This window comes from Poromitra crassiceps (genome assembly GCF_964638095.1).
Source record: "Poromitra crassiceps genome assembly, chromosome: 2".
NCBI classification, from domain to species: Eukaryota; Metazoa; Chordata; class Actinopteri; order Beryciformes; family Melamphaidae; genus Poromitra; species Poromitra crassiceps.
This window is the reverse complement of record NC_139624.1, coordinates 71,180,825-71,195,063: the sequence shown is the minus strand read 5'-3', so window position 1 is coordinate 71,195,063 and position 14,239 is coordinate 71,180,825. Positions and strand designations below refer to the sequence as shown.

The window sequence follows — 14,239 nt, the reverse complement described above, 5'->3', positions numbered from 1 at the left end:
CCTCTCTAAAGTTCTTGAAAAAGTAGTCTCGACACAATTAACTGACTACCTCTCGCATAATAAACTTCTCGATCCCTTTCAATCTGGTTTTAGATCACTCCATAGTACTGAAACTGCTCTTACAAAAGTAACCAATGACCTTCTCCTCACGTCCGATTCTAATTTCTCCTCTCTTCTCATTTTATTAGACTTAAGCGCAGCCTTCGATACAATCGATCATAAGATCCTCCTAGACCGCTTATCTAACTACGTAGGTATCCGGGGCACTGCCCTATCCTGGCTACAGTCATATTTGTCTGATAGGACACACTGTGTCTCATATAAAAATATTATGTCCACATTCTCCTCAGTGAAGTTTGGTGTACCGCAGGGATCAGTCCTGGGTCCCTTACTCTTTGGAGTTTACTTACTGCCTCTTGGCGAAATTTTCCGTAGATATGGCATTAACTTCCACTGTTATGCCGATGATACCCAAATTTATATACCAATTAGACCAGACGATCGCTCTAAACTCGCTAATCTTGAATCCTGCTTAATCGCTGTTACAGATTGGATGTCAAATAATTTCTTACGACTAAACGCCAACAAAACTGAACTACTAGTTGTTGGCCCAAAAACCCAACTTCCATTTCTCACTGATCTTAGTCTGAACATTGAGAACTGCGTAATTACTCCAAACTCAAAGGTGAAAAACCTAGGTGTTACCTTTGATCCTACTCTGACATTCGATGCTCACATTAAGGATATCACTAAAATAGCTTTCTTTCATCTTCGCAATATCTCAAAGATCCGTCCCTTGCTAAATGCAACGGATGCCGAAACCTTAATACACGCCTTTGTTTCATCTAGACTCGACTACTGTAATGTCTTATTCTCTGGCCTTCCACTTTGTAGCACAAATAAATTACAACTCGTGCAAAACGCCGCTGCTAGAATTCTAACTAGAACTAAGAAGTTTGATCATATAACTCCGGTCTTAATCTCCCTCCACTGGCTCCCAATTCAGGCCAGATCAGACTTTAAGGTGCTTCTGTTAACCTATAAATCTTTGCACGGGCTCGCACCTCCGTACTTATCTGAGCTAATCATTCCTTATGTTCCCACGCGTACTCTCCGCTCACAGGACGGTAATTATCTTACCGTCCCTAAAATTAAGAAAAAATCAGCAGGTAGCAGAGCATTTTCTTACCGTGCTCCACATCTCTGGAACCAGCTTCCTCTGTCAGTTAGGGAAGCTGGCTCCATTGAAATCTTCAAAACTAGACTCAAAACCCATTTATTCTCCCAATCATTTGGTTGTGCTTGATGGTTATGTTGGATCATATGATGTCATTCTCTAGAAATATTTATTAGCTCTTGAGTACATACAATCCTGAACTGCTGAGCGGGCTATCTCAAGCCAGCAATATCAGTATAAACTTAGACTTGACCTAATTTAATAATATGGCATCAGTCGACCCAGTAGCCTAGATAGAAAATCTATTAGCTGGTGAATAAACTTAGTCCTGAACTGCTGAGCGGGCTATCACAAGCCAGCAGTATCAGTATAAACTTAGACTTGACCTAATTTAATAATATGGCATCAGTCGACCCAGTAGCTTAGATAGAAAATCTAATAGCTGGTGAATAAACTTAGTCCTGAACTGCTGAGCGGGCTATTTCAAGCCAGCAGTATCAGTATAAACTTAGACTTGACCTAATTTAATAATATGGCATCAGCCGATCCAGTAGCTCAGATACAAAATCAAATAGCTGGTGAATAAACTTAGTCCTGAACTGCTGAGCGGGCTATCACAAGCCAGCAGTATCAGTATAAACTTAGACTTGACCTAATTTAATAATATGGCATCAGCCGATCCAGTAGCTCAGATATAAAATCAAATAGCTGGTGAATAAACTTAGTCCTGAATTGCTGAGCGGGCTATCTCAAGCCAGCAGTATCAGTATAAACTTGACTTGACCTAATCTAATAATATGGCATCAGCCAATCCAGTAGCTCAGATATAAAATCAAATAGCTGGTGAATAAACTTAGTCCTGAACTGCTGAGCGGGCTATCACAAGCCAGCAGTATCAGTATAAACTTAGACTTGACCTAATTTAATAATATGGCATCAGCCGATCCAGTAGCTCGGATATAAAATCAAATAGCTGGTGAATAAACTTAGTCCTGAACTGCTGAGCGGGCTATCTCAAGGCAGCAGTATCAGTATAAACTTAGACTTGACCTAATTTAATAATATGGCATCAGCCGATCCAGTAGCTCAGATATAAAATCAAATAGCTGGTGAATAAACTTAGTCCTGAACTGCTGAGCGGGCTATCTCAAGCCAGCAGTATCAGTATAAACTTAGACTTGACCTAATTTAATAATATGGCATCAGCCGATCCAGTAGCTCAGATAGAAAATCTAATAGCTGGTGAATAAACTTAGTCCTGAACTGCTGAGCGGCTATCACAAGCCAGCAGTATCAGTCTAAACTTAGACCTAGACTACCTGAATTAGCAGTATAGTATTAGTCATCCTAAATAATCCTAATAAATTTAGATTTGACCTAATTTTATTGTTGTCTATAGAGTTAGTTCCACCTCTGCGCAGATTCCCCCGCTCTCTTCTCTCTCTCCCCCTCAGGTGTCCTTCATTGGCCTGACGTACACCCCCGCCGCTGCAGCCCTAGGTCCGGCCGTCATCGCCCTAGCCACCTGTCGTCACTCTAGGCCATCTACCCACTACTCCTTCTATTGTCTGACACCCCGGGCTCATCACCACCACCGACCCCTATCCTCATCATCCTGGTCACCTGCCTGCCTAAGGGAAGGGGGGGGGACACCCCTCCCAGCCCCCCCCCCCCCCCCCCCCGGCCTCATCATCACCTCCAACTCCTATCCTCCCCTCCTCTTAATCATCACCTCCGACTCCTATCCTCCCCTCCCCTCCTCTTAATCCATGTCACCAACGCGGACTCATGGATTCCTCAGATCATCCTCATGGAACTCCCAATCTTGTTACCCCTTTTTTCACCTAGCTAATTAACTAGTATTCTCTAAACCTACGAACACTTAAAGACTACATTTTCTATTTCTTTTTGGACTCTACTTTTTACATTTTCAACTCCCTTCCCTGATTTTAGGATAATTTAAAAACTACATTTTTATATCCCTTCTGTTGGACTCCTTTTTACATTTTCAATTTTCTGTTCTCTTGTAAATTTTATTTCCATAATAAACCATTTACAGAGTTTCATTATCGGAAAACTCTGTACATGGTTTAGCCCGGCATCTCTCGGCCTGTCTCGGAGGGGAGTCCCCGGATGGGGGTCCATTGATGTGGCCTGGGTGGACCCATCCCCCGCGTGGCCTGCTCTCAGACCTGTTCTCAGTCACTATGCTGGTGGCTGGGGGCTGGGGGAGCGGGTCGCGTGGGGGCTGGGTTTGCCTAGGCTACCATTGCTGGGCCCCTATAGCACAACGACCTCACAAGGTTCCTCCTCAGCCAAGTCACTGAGGCAATCCATGTGGCGATCCATGTGTGGATTGCCACCATATGGTGGAAAGGTTTTCTTGCGTTCACTGGGGGTGAGGGGACGCCGCTGTGTCCCGGCCTGGCCTTCTCTCCCACGCCTTATGTGGGCGGGGGCCAGGGCGGGGGGCATCGGTGCTCTTCATCACTGGTCGAGGGCTGCCGGTTGGTTTAGAACAGCTTAGGTAGGCGATAGATTAGCTACAGCCTAAGGCTGACCTGTTATAGTGTTCAGGCAAAAATCAGACTAGAGCAGAGTAGGATAGGCCAGATTAGGCTGTAGATTAACTAGATACTATGTCCCAGTTAGCTCTGGTTAATGCTTAGAGTAGTCAGTTGTCTGATCTTCTCCCCCCCCCTCTCTTTCTCTTTCCCCCTTCCCCCGCTCCTTCCCTTCTTCCCCCTTCCTGTTCTCCCCTCTCCCACATTTCCCACTCCCCCCCCCACCTCCTCTCTTTCCATGCTCTTTCCTCCCCCACATCCCACCGCCCCCCCTCCCTTCTCCTGCTCTGTCCTCCTTCTACCCCCCTCTGCTCCTTCTCCTCTTCTCCCCTATTTTCCGGAATCCCTGCCACTTCCTGCTCTCCCCTCTCTCACATTCCCCCTGCTCTCCTTCCCCTACACCCTCCCACCTCTCCTTCTCTGTTCTCTCCTCCTCTCTGTCCTCTCCCCTCTCTCACATTCCCCCTGCTCTCCTTCCCCTGCACCCTCCCACCTCTCCTTCTCTGTTCTCTCCTCCTCTCTGTCCTCTCCCCTCTCTCACATTCCCCCTGCTCTCCTTCCCCTGCACCCTCCCACGTCTCCTTCTCTGTTCTCTCCTCCTCCACATTTCCCATTTTCTCCCCACCCTCGCCCTAATCCGGGCCCGTATCCTACTCCCTCCCCTCCCCCAACCCTAGACCCTACCTCCACCCTGGCTCTCCCTCCCCTGCACCCTCGCATCTCTCCTTCTCTGTTCCCTCCTCCTCCACATTTCCCATTTTCTCCCCACCTCCTCCCTCTCACATTCCCCCTGCTCTCCCTCCCCTGCACCCTCCCACCTCTCCTTCTCTGTTCTCTCCTCCTCTCTGTCCTCTCCCCTCTCTCACATTCCCCCTGCTCTCCTTCCCCTGCACCCTCCCACCTCTCCTTCTCTGTTCTCTCCTCCTCTCTGTCCTCTCCCCTCTCTCACATTCCCCCTGCTCTCCTTCCCCTGCACCCTCCCACCTCTCCTTCTCTGTTCTCTCCTCCTCTCTGTCCTCTCCCCTCTCTCACATTCCCCCTGCTCTCCTTCCCCTGCACCCTCCCACGTCTCCTTCTCTGTTCTCTCCTCCTCCACATTTCCCATTTTCTCCCCACCCTCGCCCTAATCCGGGCCCGTATCCTACTCCCTCCCCTCCCCCAACCCTAGACCCTACCTCTACCCTGGCTCTCCCTCCCCTGCACCCTCCCATCTCTCCTTCTCTGTTCCCTCCTCCTCCACATTTCCCATTTCCTCCCCACCTCCTCCCTCTCACATTCCCCCTGCTCTGCCTCCCCTGCACCCTCCCACCTCTCCTTCTCTGTTCTCTCCTCCTCTCTGTCCTCTCCCCTCTCTCACATTCCCCCTGCTCTCCTTCCCCTGCACCCTCCCACCTTTCCTTCTCTGTTCTCTCCTCCTCTCTGTCCTCTCCTCCCTCTCACATTCCCCCTGCTCTCCCTCCCCTGCACCCTCCCACCTCTCCTTCTCTGTTCTCTCCTCCTCCACATTTCCCATTTCTCCCCACCCTCGCCCTAATCCGGGCCGGTATCCTACTCCCTCCCCTCCCCCAACCCTAGACCCTACCTCTACCCTGGCTCTCCCTCCCCTGCACCCTCATCTCTCCTCCTCTGTTCTCTCCTCCTCCACATTTCCTATTTTCTCCCCACCTCCCCCCTCTCCTCCCTCACATCCCCCCGCTCTCGCTCCTTTCTTCCTCTTCCCCCCTTCCCCCACTACTCTAAAGCATAGTACACATTCTACTCCAAAGCATGGCACCCACTCTATCCCCTCCAATATTTCGCCACTATTTAAAGCATGGCACCCATGCTCTTAGTATTTCGCCACTATTCAAAGCATGGCACCCACTCTTCCCTAAAGCAAGGCACCCATAAGCTCTATACAGTATGTGAACATGTGCTTATTTGGCAAAAGGACTCACTACTAAAGGCTTGTAGCCAATTAAATTAGGCATAGTTTGGTTGCTAAGAAATTGACATATGTCGGTTTGCAAGATGTGCGTCTATATTTCTCATTCTCTCCCCACCTCCTCCCTCCCCCTGCTCTCTTCTCCCCCACACCCCCCCCCTTCCCCTCTCCTGCTCTCTCCTCTTGCTCCTTCCCCACCTCCTATACCCTCCAACATCTCCCATTCCCTCCCCACCCCATCACTCTCTCACATTCCCCCTGCTCTTCCCCCTTCTCCTGCTCTTTCCTCTGCTCTCTCTTCATTTCTATATTTTCTATATTATCAATTGTTCAAATGTTATCTTTATTCTGTATATTCTTGTTACTGTTGTGTCAGCTAGAATCAGCTAGACATACTTTCTGTGAAGCCCTCTGAGACATGCTTGTGAATTAGGGCTATATAAATAAACTTGACTTGACTTGACATGACTGTTCATAAAGCATGGTACTTATGGGTTACAGTCTCAGGACACTTTGCTCTAGACTGTTCCTAAAGCTCGGACTGAGTTGGGCAAGAAGGCCTTGATGTTTTCTGCACCATCTGCTTGGAATAGCCTGCAAGAATGGGCTTAAACTCCAGGACCTAGTTACACTCAATTAATTTAAAGGCATTGTAAAGTCCATGGAATCTGACTTATTACCATGACTTTATTAACAATTATAAATGTTTTAATTGATCATTTGTTTGCTTTCCCCCCGCACCCGTATTGTATTGCACTCCGAGCTCGATTTTCGTCTTGTTGTAACTATTACTGTTTGTTGTGTCTGAAACTATGTATTCTTAGCCAGGTCTCTTTGTAAAAGAGATTTTAATCACAATGGAACCAGCCTGGTTAAATAAAGGTTAAATATATATATAATTTTTAATCATACAGCTGTCGTGCAATCTTATACAGTGTTACTAGGGGTGTCACGATACACTCAGTTCACGATACGATACGTATCACGATACTGGGTTCACGATAACGATACGATACGATACGATTTTAACAATATTTTTTTAAACTTGAATAATGACAATATATGACTGGAAAAGTAGTATTTTATTTGAAATGCACAAATACAAAACATGCTGTTGTGGGAAATTGTTATTACAATAACAACTAGAAAAAACATGAGATTGGAGATAAGGCTTATCTTGAAATAGAATGAGTTACACCGTCACTTAGATTTACTTTGAACTAAAAGGTTTCTCAGCAGTATAAATTCTCATTATGCATCTTCAGTTTTTCTTCAAACTCAAACAACAAGACTTTTCTTAATCTATTTTTTATGCATCTTCAGTTTTTCCTGTCAAGTAAACAGTTTTGCCAGAAACTCAATTGAATGGTTTCTCTCCTGTATAACTTCTCATGTGTCTCTTCAGAGACTTGTTCAACTGAACTACTTTCCACACATTGAACTTCAACAAACAAAGACGTTTCTTAGTCTATTTTTTGGAAGATTTTTTTTTTTTTTCTCGATATGAGATTTCATCTCAACGATACATATCGTGACGTTTTACTATCGCGAAATTTCGTGGGACGATATATTGTGACACCCCTAAGTGTTACTATGGTTTAATATGAGATGTGTGTGTGCATGCGCGATGCGTGTGTGTGTGTGTGTGTGCGGGCGCGTATGTGTGACCTCCCATGACGGTAGTGTTATAGTGCAGGGATAAGCTATTTTACTCCTCACAGCCACCTCTACAGGTGAAGATTACTGCACAGCGGAGAGGGAGAGAGAGTGGGAGGAATAAGTGAGAAAGAAACAGAGAAAGAGAGAGAGAGAGCGCTTTAAACAACACAAAACATTTCAGGGAACAAATTCAATTTGGCATGAGATATTACACGCTGCGTGTGCCCCGACAAGGTGACGAGCACACAGACCCACCTCTGGATCATCTTGAAGGAAGACTTTACATCATCTCAGTCCTGAATCAACACATGATGCAGTAGCATAGGCCCTATGCTACTCTTGTTTTGAGCTGCTTGGTGGATTGGATGATTGCACTCTCACACAGTACTAAGGAAACAACAACACATATTGGCCATTTTTACACTTTATTCATTTGACACTGTCAGGGACCTCAGTAGCGTGTGGAAGATCCATACGCAGCCACAACAGCTTGGCACCTTGGCACCGCAAATTAGGTGCCAATCAGGTGCCAGTCACACACCTGTGACTGGCACACACCTGCCAGCACTTGAAGCTCAAAACAAGAGTGAATACCAACAGAAGAATATTGCAGGGGATGTTGGCACATTTTTTGGGGGCACTACCCACACATTTAGCTGTGTTGCTCATTCCACGAATGCACGATCCTTACAAGTTGTACCCCGTTGTAAAGGTGACTAATCAGGCTTTCCAACGATATAAAATACAATACCAATTGGTATTATTAAAGGGGAGAAATAATCGAGCGAAATAACGTTTCCGAACTTTTTTTGAGGAGTTTAGTAAGAGAGTAAAAAGACAGAGGAGCACTGCGATGAGAGAACGACTGGTCATTAAACATGAGATGCTACAGTTATGCTTTTTGTCCTCATCCCTCCCCCACCCCCCATGTAGTCAGCTTAGTCTAGCTCACCATGTGTTTCTAAGTGCAGACCCACACACACACACACACACACACACACACACACACACACACAGAGTAAACACAGCAAGCTGTTCTGGGTGTGTGTGGGATGGCAATACAACAGGTGTCTGTCTCACACACCAACACAGTGTCTGCTGATACACACAGTGAGGCGTTGTAAACCTGGCTTGGCAGCAGTCCTGTATTAAATCCCCAATATGTCACTTTTTTGTGACCTTAATGATGTAACAGCTTTTAAATCATTTCGATGGTATGCTGATAGGGAGAATGGCGCCTCTATCATTGGCACTCTGTGCCCTGAGAGCCAGTTTCCTGCACCATTATGTAACTTCGATGCTGAGGCTCAGATTAAAAGTTTTCCGCTGACGAACTAACGGGACGCGTTTATTGTGAAGTACGTATAGGAAGTGAAATGTGTTTCTGGTTTGCTAGCTTGATTACTGTAGTGTCGCAATTAGCCACTTCTTTCGATAAAACAAGTCGAGACAGCAACATTTGGGGATATGTAAGGGATAATTAATGACTAGGTGTGCATTATATGATTTTAATGCACGATGTGGAGGCAAATAACCACCCGACGCCGCAGGTGGAGGCGGATTGTTGGCATTTGCCAACAATATAAAATAAAAGCATTCGCAAATTTTTGGTGCAAGATTAGCAATCAAAACCTTAAGTTTTTCAGTAACCCTGTTTACCTAGCAACACTTGGGGAACCGACTAATACCTGGAACGAGCGTTAGCATCCCATCAGCTTCTCATGCAATGGAAACGTTGTTTGCTGTTCCAGTAAAGAGGCCGACCGGCTCTGCCCATTAATGGATTTATCTTCCCCTCCCTGCGTGTCGCTCTCAAATCCGTCCGTCGCTATGAAACAACAATAACAACTCTAGCTCGTTGCTAATAGCAAGTAGCAACTTGCTATACACTGAAAATGGTCAGTTTTGACAACACACCGGTCACGTTCACTTCATTTTGATCGGGTGAAGCGCAGCATGCGTGCGAGCGCTGTTACACCCCTTTTGACGGAGCCTGTCGACAGATTTTCGATGCAAGTCGAAAGTCTAGGCTTGTTTGAGATGACTGCCGCCTCGCCTGGAAAGCAGACGAGAGCAGGCGAGCACAGTCAGGCGAGGCGTCAACAAGTCGAACACCCCCGACGGCACACTCACTGCTACTTTTCTTCTTCTACAGTTTTGTTTAACAGCGGTTTGTAAACAAATTAAAACATGCATTAGCGCCACCCACACTCACTGCTCAAATAACACAGCCCTTCAGATTCCTTATTTTTATTTTAATGTAGGCATTCCAGGTGGTATTTATGTAAAATATGGAGTGACAGCTTGGAATAGATATAAAATTGAAGTTTCTACACTTCACTGTGGGTTTGTGATGCACCTGTGTTGAACCAATGGGCGCTCAGCTTGATGCGTTTCTCGTCATCCTCTGTCATTCGCAGTCGGGCGCAGTTGGTGGGGAGCAACTGCGGCGCCTCGCTCCAAATCTGTGCCCGCCTCGCTCTCGCGAGAGTCACGTGACTCACGCAGTCGGTCAGGCGGAGCAAGTCGGACAACTTTTCTAACCATCATGCAACGGGGCAAGCAAGGCGCTGGTCGAATCTGCGCAGAATTTGCTCATCTCAAACGAGCCTTCTGTCTCGAGAGATTACGTGTGCATTAGACCAATCAGACCAATCAGAAACGTGTATTCACCCAGACCATGGTATAATTGGAGTTATTTTTTCCTAGCGAATCAGTTACAAACATTGCAGAAAGGTTAGCAAAGTAGAGAGCAGAAGCAGAAAGAGTAAAATAAGGCTGATATGTGAGTGAGCATTTATTAGCATCTGTATTTACCACTTGTGGCAGCAGAGGCTGCGCGTGTGTGTGCGTGCGTGCGTGCGTGCGTGGGTGGTGTTTATATGTAGAGTATAATGTATATGTATGTATATATGTGACATTACCCAGTAGCTCCATGGCATCGTCCTCGTCCTCTATCTCCTCCTCGGTGACGGAGGGGGCGGGGCTGTGCAGCGAGTCAAAGGAGTCCTGGGACAACATGGCTGCCAGGAGCTTCTTGTGATGCTGCTGCTGCTCCTTCAGCCCTTTACTCTTCGTTTCCATCTTCAGGCTGAGGGAGGAGACACGCAGCGGAGGGCTTAAGAAGGGAGGAGCTACAGTAGAAGGGAGGAGCTACAGTAGTATTTGTAGCAGCAGAGGGCTTAAGAAGGGAGGAGCTACAGTACTATTTGTAGACGCTCGTCACAAAACGAGGTTACTTTGTTGCTGATGTCCCAGCATGGCAGATTATGTAACATGAATAAATATGCCATTAATCATTTCCTGAGCCTCATTACCATAAACAAAGTATTTGCATGTTGATTGTGTGGAGAATGGCCTTGTGAAACTATCTTCATTCCCAGTGGCACGCTTTGGGCTAAATGTGCCTTGTGACATTACATACTATACACAGTAACACTCATTATATAATGTGTTGCTATAGTTGCATTACATTCCTCTCCTCCTCATCTGTCAGACTCACTCTCTCCAGTCTGTCCAAACTGTCCCCCTTAAAAGGCCATGGCTTTCATTTGGCAGCCATTCCGCAGTTGTTAGGAAAATATATACCATATAATCATTTCAAGCGCCATGCAGGTACAGTGCACCTTCCTTCCTGGGGAAGCAGCAGGGAGGAGATAAGGGAATTGCTCAGAGCTGAGCAACAGAGACCTAACTGTTTGTACCATTAACCACAAAGCCATTAGCAGACAGTAGTACTTGTATGGTTCTAAAGAGCACTTGCAGAAAACACTCCCCCCGCCAAGGAGTGATTCAAAAGCAGGTCACGGAGGGCTATGATGAGGTGTTGAATGCAGACCCTGGAGGTTGTAGTCAGCACGATTCCACCTGCTGACTATAACCTCCAGGGGCAGCATTGCACACAATTAAAACCAAACTAGTGCTTAAAGTAGGAATGAAAGATGTGCAGGCCTACAACTGGAGAAATGAGCTATTTTAACAAACCAAAGGCAGGTGCTAACGTGCACACGCAGACTGCTTTTTTGATAACACTGAAAACATCTGTACAAATCCATACTACTGAACGTTATAATCATATTTGAAAACAGAGCACTGTAAAAGCAAGGAACAGCAATGTTTTGTTTTTCAGCGAGTTCGTGCTCTGCTTTGCAAATTGCTTTACTCTATTTATTTCGTTTACAATGCGGCTTTATGCTAACATTGACAATGCATGGTAATTGCTACATAAGCCGATGTTTTGCCAGAGGATGCAGCCGAGATGATGATGCACTACGTTGTGTGTTTCTGGGCCCTGCAAAGTCCATCCCTGTCCTACAAGTCAGCATTTACTTCAGTGCTTGGCTCTTAGAGCATCACATAGCTTAACAGCCTCTTCTCAGCTCTCAGGCTATTTCTCAAGCTGTTTTTAATTAAAAACCAATACTAGGGAGAAATCAGATGCTTCTCTGTGTATTGCTTTTTCCTGCAGCTTTGTCCCATTTCTCAGGTGAAATTGTGTTATCTGTTGCTCAGCCTGCAGAGAATGGCTGAAAAATTACCAAATAATGCCCCAATTTCATACAAAGAAATAAATTATGGGGGCTGACTTCTGCCATATGTCTATATTGGAGAAATTAATTTCCCTATGCTGCTCGCTGAGGGTGTGGCTTAGAGAGAGAGGGGGTTGGAGGGTATCAAAGGGACAGCTCACCCTAAAATCCAAAATACATAATATTCCCTCTCACCTGTAGTGCTATTTATCCATCTATATCGTTTTGTGTTAGTTGCCTGAGTTTTGGAGATATCGCCCGCAGAGTTTCTGCCTTCGCTCCAATACAATGGAACTGGATGGCACTCGGCTGGTTGTGCTCAAAGTGCTAAAGAAATATATTTGAAAAACTCAACAGCAATGTCACTTTCCAGAAATCATGACCCTGTTACTCAAGATAATTCACAGACCTATGAGCAGTTTCATGGAGGAACTATTTTCTTTTGACCGAACTACACCTGCTAGCTGCTAGCTAGTTCCTACATGAGACTGCAAAAGAAAATAGTTACATGAAACTGCTCACAACAAAGTCTGTGCATTATCTTGAGTAACCGGGTCATGATTTCTGGAAAGAGACAATGCTGTTGAGTTTTTCAAATGTATTTTTTTGGTGCTTCGAGCACCACAAGCGCCATTCAGTTCCATTGTATTGGAGAGAAGCCAGACATCTCTGCAGCCGATATCTCCAAAACTCAGACAACTATCCCAAAACGATATAGATGGATAAATAGCACTACAGGTGAGAGGAAAAATATGTATTTTGGATTTTAGGGTGAGCTGTCCCTTTAATTTGATAGTAATCTCAGGCTCAGCTGAATGGCTATTTTCACATAATGGATAATGGGTCAGAAGTCCAACCAATATTTCTTCATACCATCTGCATGGTATTTCTATGCTAATTAGATCTGCCAGTATGGACAGAAATAAATTAAGTGCCTAGAGATGAGTGACTTATGACTTAAAAATCAGTCAAAACAAAACTTTATCTTTGTGATATATGAAGCTTCGTGTTAGTTCATTTGAGACACGGAAGTCATACGCTACGCCCCAGCTGTAACCAGCTGTCAGCCGCTGATTGGATCATTCATTCACCAATCACAGCCATTCTCACCATAAGGCTGTTCGTTTAAATACGGCCTCCTCTCTCACTCTGATCTGCTCCACCCATGCTGCTTCACACTGCTGCTGCTGGCAAAGCTTTGCCTCCACCACCCAAGCCTCCACCATTCTAGCTCAGACTCTGCTTGGCTCAAAGGCTAATCATGTATTCTAGCTCTAGAGTCTACATGGCTCCAAAAGTTGAACATGTTTTCCATGTCTTGCTTAGGCTCCCTCTGTTACTCACGATGGCTTTAAACTGGAATCTTATATCCTCATGGGGGGATATTTGCGGCCCTCCCTGCTCGGCGTAGCTTGATGCTGCTGGGCCGGTTCAGGGAGGAGCATCTTCTGTAAAGAGTGGCGCCTTCAACGCCAAACATTTCTATTTCATTTAACATTTCTATTTCTATTTATGCAATAAATGGTTAAATCTATGACGAGAGTGTTCTTGAATGAAGTGTGTGTGTGTGTGTGTGTGTGTGTGTTTGTGTGTGTGCAAAGCAGGCATTACTGATGATATGAAAGCAATATGAAAACAGGTATAAGCCCATGAAGCTGGGAGGCTGAGCGGCGGCGGTTGCATTGTTTTCTCCATCTCTGTCTGCTTGTTTATCATTATCTGTGCCTGTCTGCCTGCATGTACAATAAGCTGATCTGTCCCTGATCTGTCTGTCTCCATTGGTGTTGAAAGAAGGAATATGAGAGAGAGAGAGGGAGGGAGAGAGAGAGAGGAAGGATGAGGAAGTCCCATCGCACAGATTCTGTCGCAATAAACCATTTCCTTGAACACGACATACCTCTGCCACCGCTGCATGTGATTTCCCATATGCTCCCTGCTAGACTCTACAGCCAATCATATGAGACCACTCTTATGGTCCTCACCATGTGTCTTATGTCTTATTGTCTTGCTAGACTCTACAGCCTCTCATATGAGAGCCACTCTTGTGGTCCTCTCTGACGGGTAAGACGGGATGAGGGAAAGACAAGCAATGAAAAGAAGAGGGAGCTGGACTGCTTTGACATAAGGTCAGATAGGCTATAAGGGGCAAAATGTGAGGACCCCCGTTTCTGAATGTGGATGGGCATCAGAGAGGGTGGCCCACTGAGGCTGAGATGGCTTTTAGGACAGGCAGTGACGAGGGCAGCTGTGATCTTGTTTTCCACTGGCTTAGAGGGGTCAGTCCCTTCTGCTCTCTTTCTAAACTATACACAGGATACCAGGCGTTAAAACGGAGTCACTGGACAACATATTCCAAACTCTAACCTTAAATTTAAAAAAAAAGGTC

At 45.7% G+C, this 14,239-nt stretch overlaps 1 protein-coding gene across 1 annotated transcript in view; it reads right to left on the bottom strand.

The window, feature by feature from the left end:
- Positions 1-14,239, bottom strand: part of cUnh8orf34 (chromosome Un C8orf34 homolog) — a gene marked incomplete at both ends in the record, with an annotated part of 154,815 nt that overhangs the window by 81,749 nt on the left and 58,827 nt on the right. The window contains one exon of the mRNA XM_083662925.1: positions 10,249-10,415. Within this exon, the coding sequence (XP_083519051.1) occupies positions 10,249-10,415 (167 nt within the window). The remainder of the gene's footprint in view (positions 1-10,248; positions 10,416-14,239) is intronic.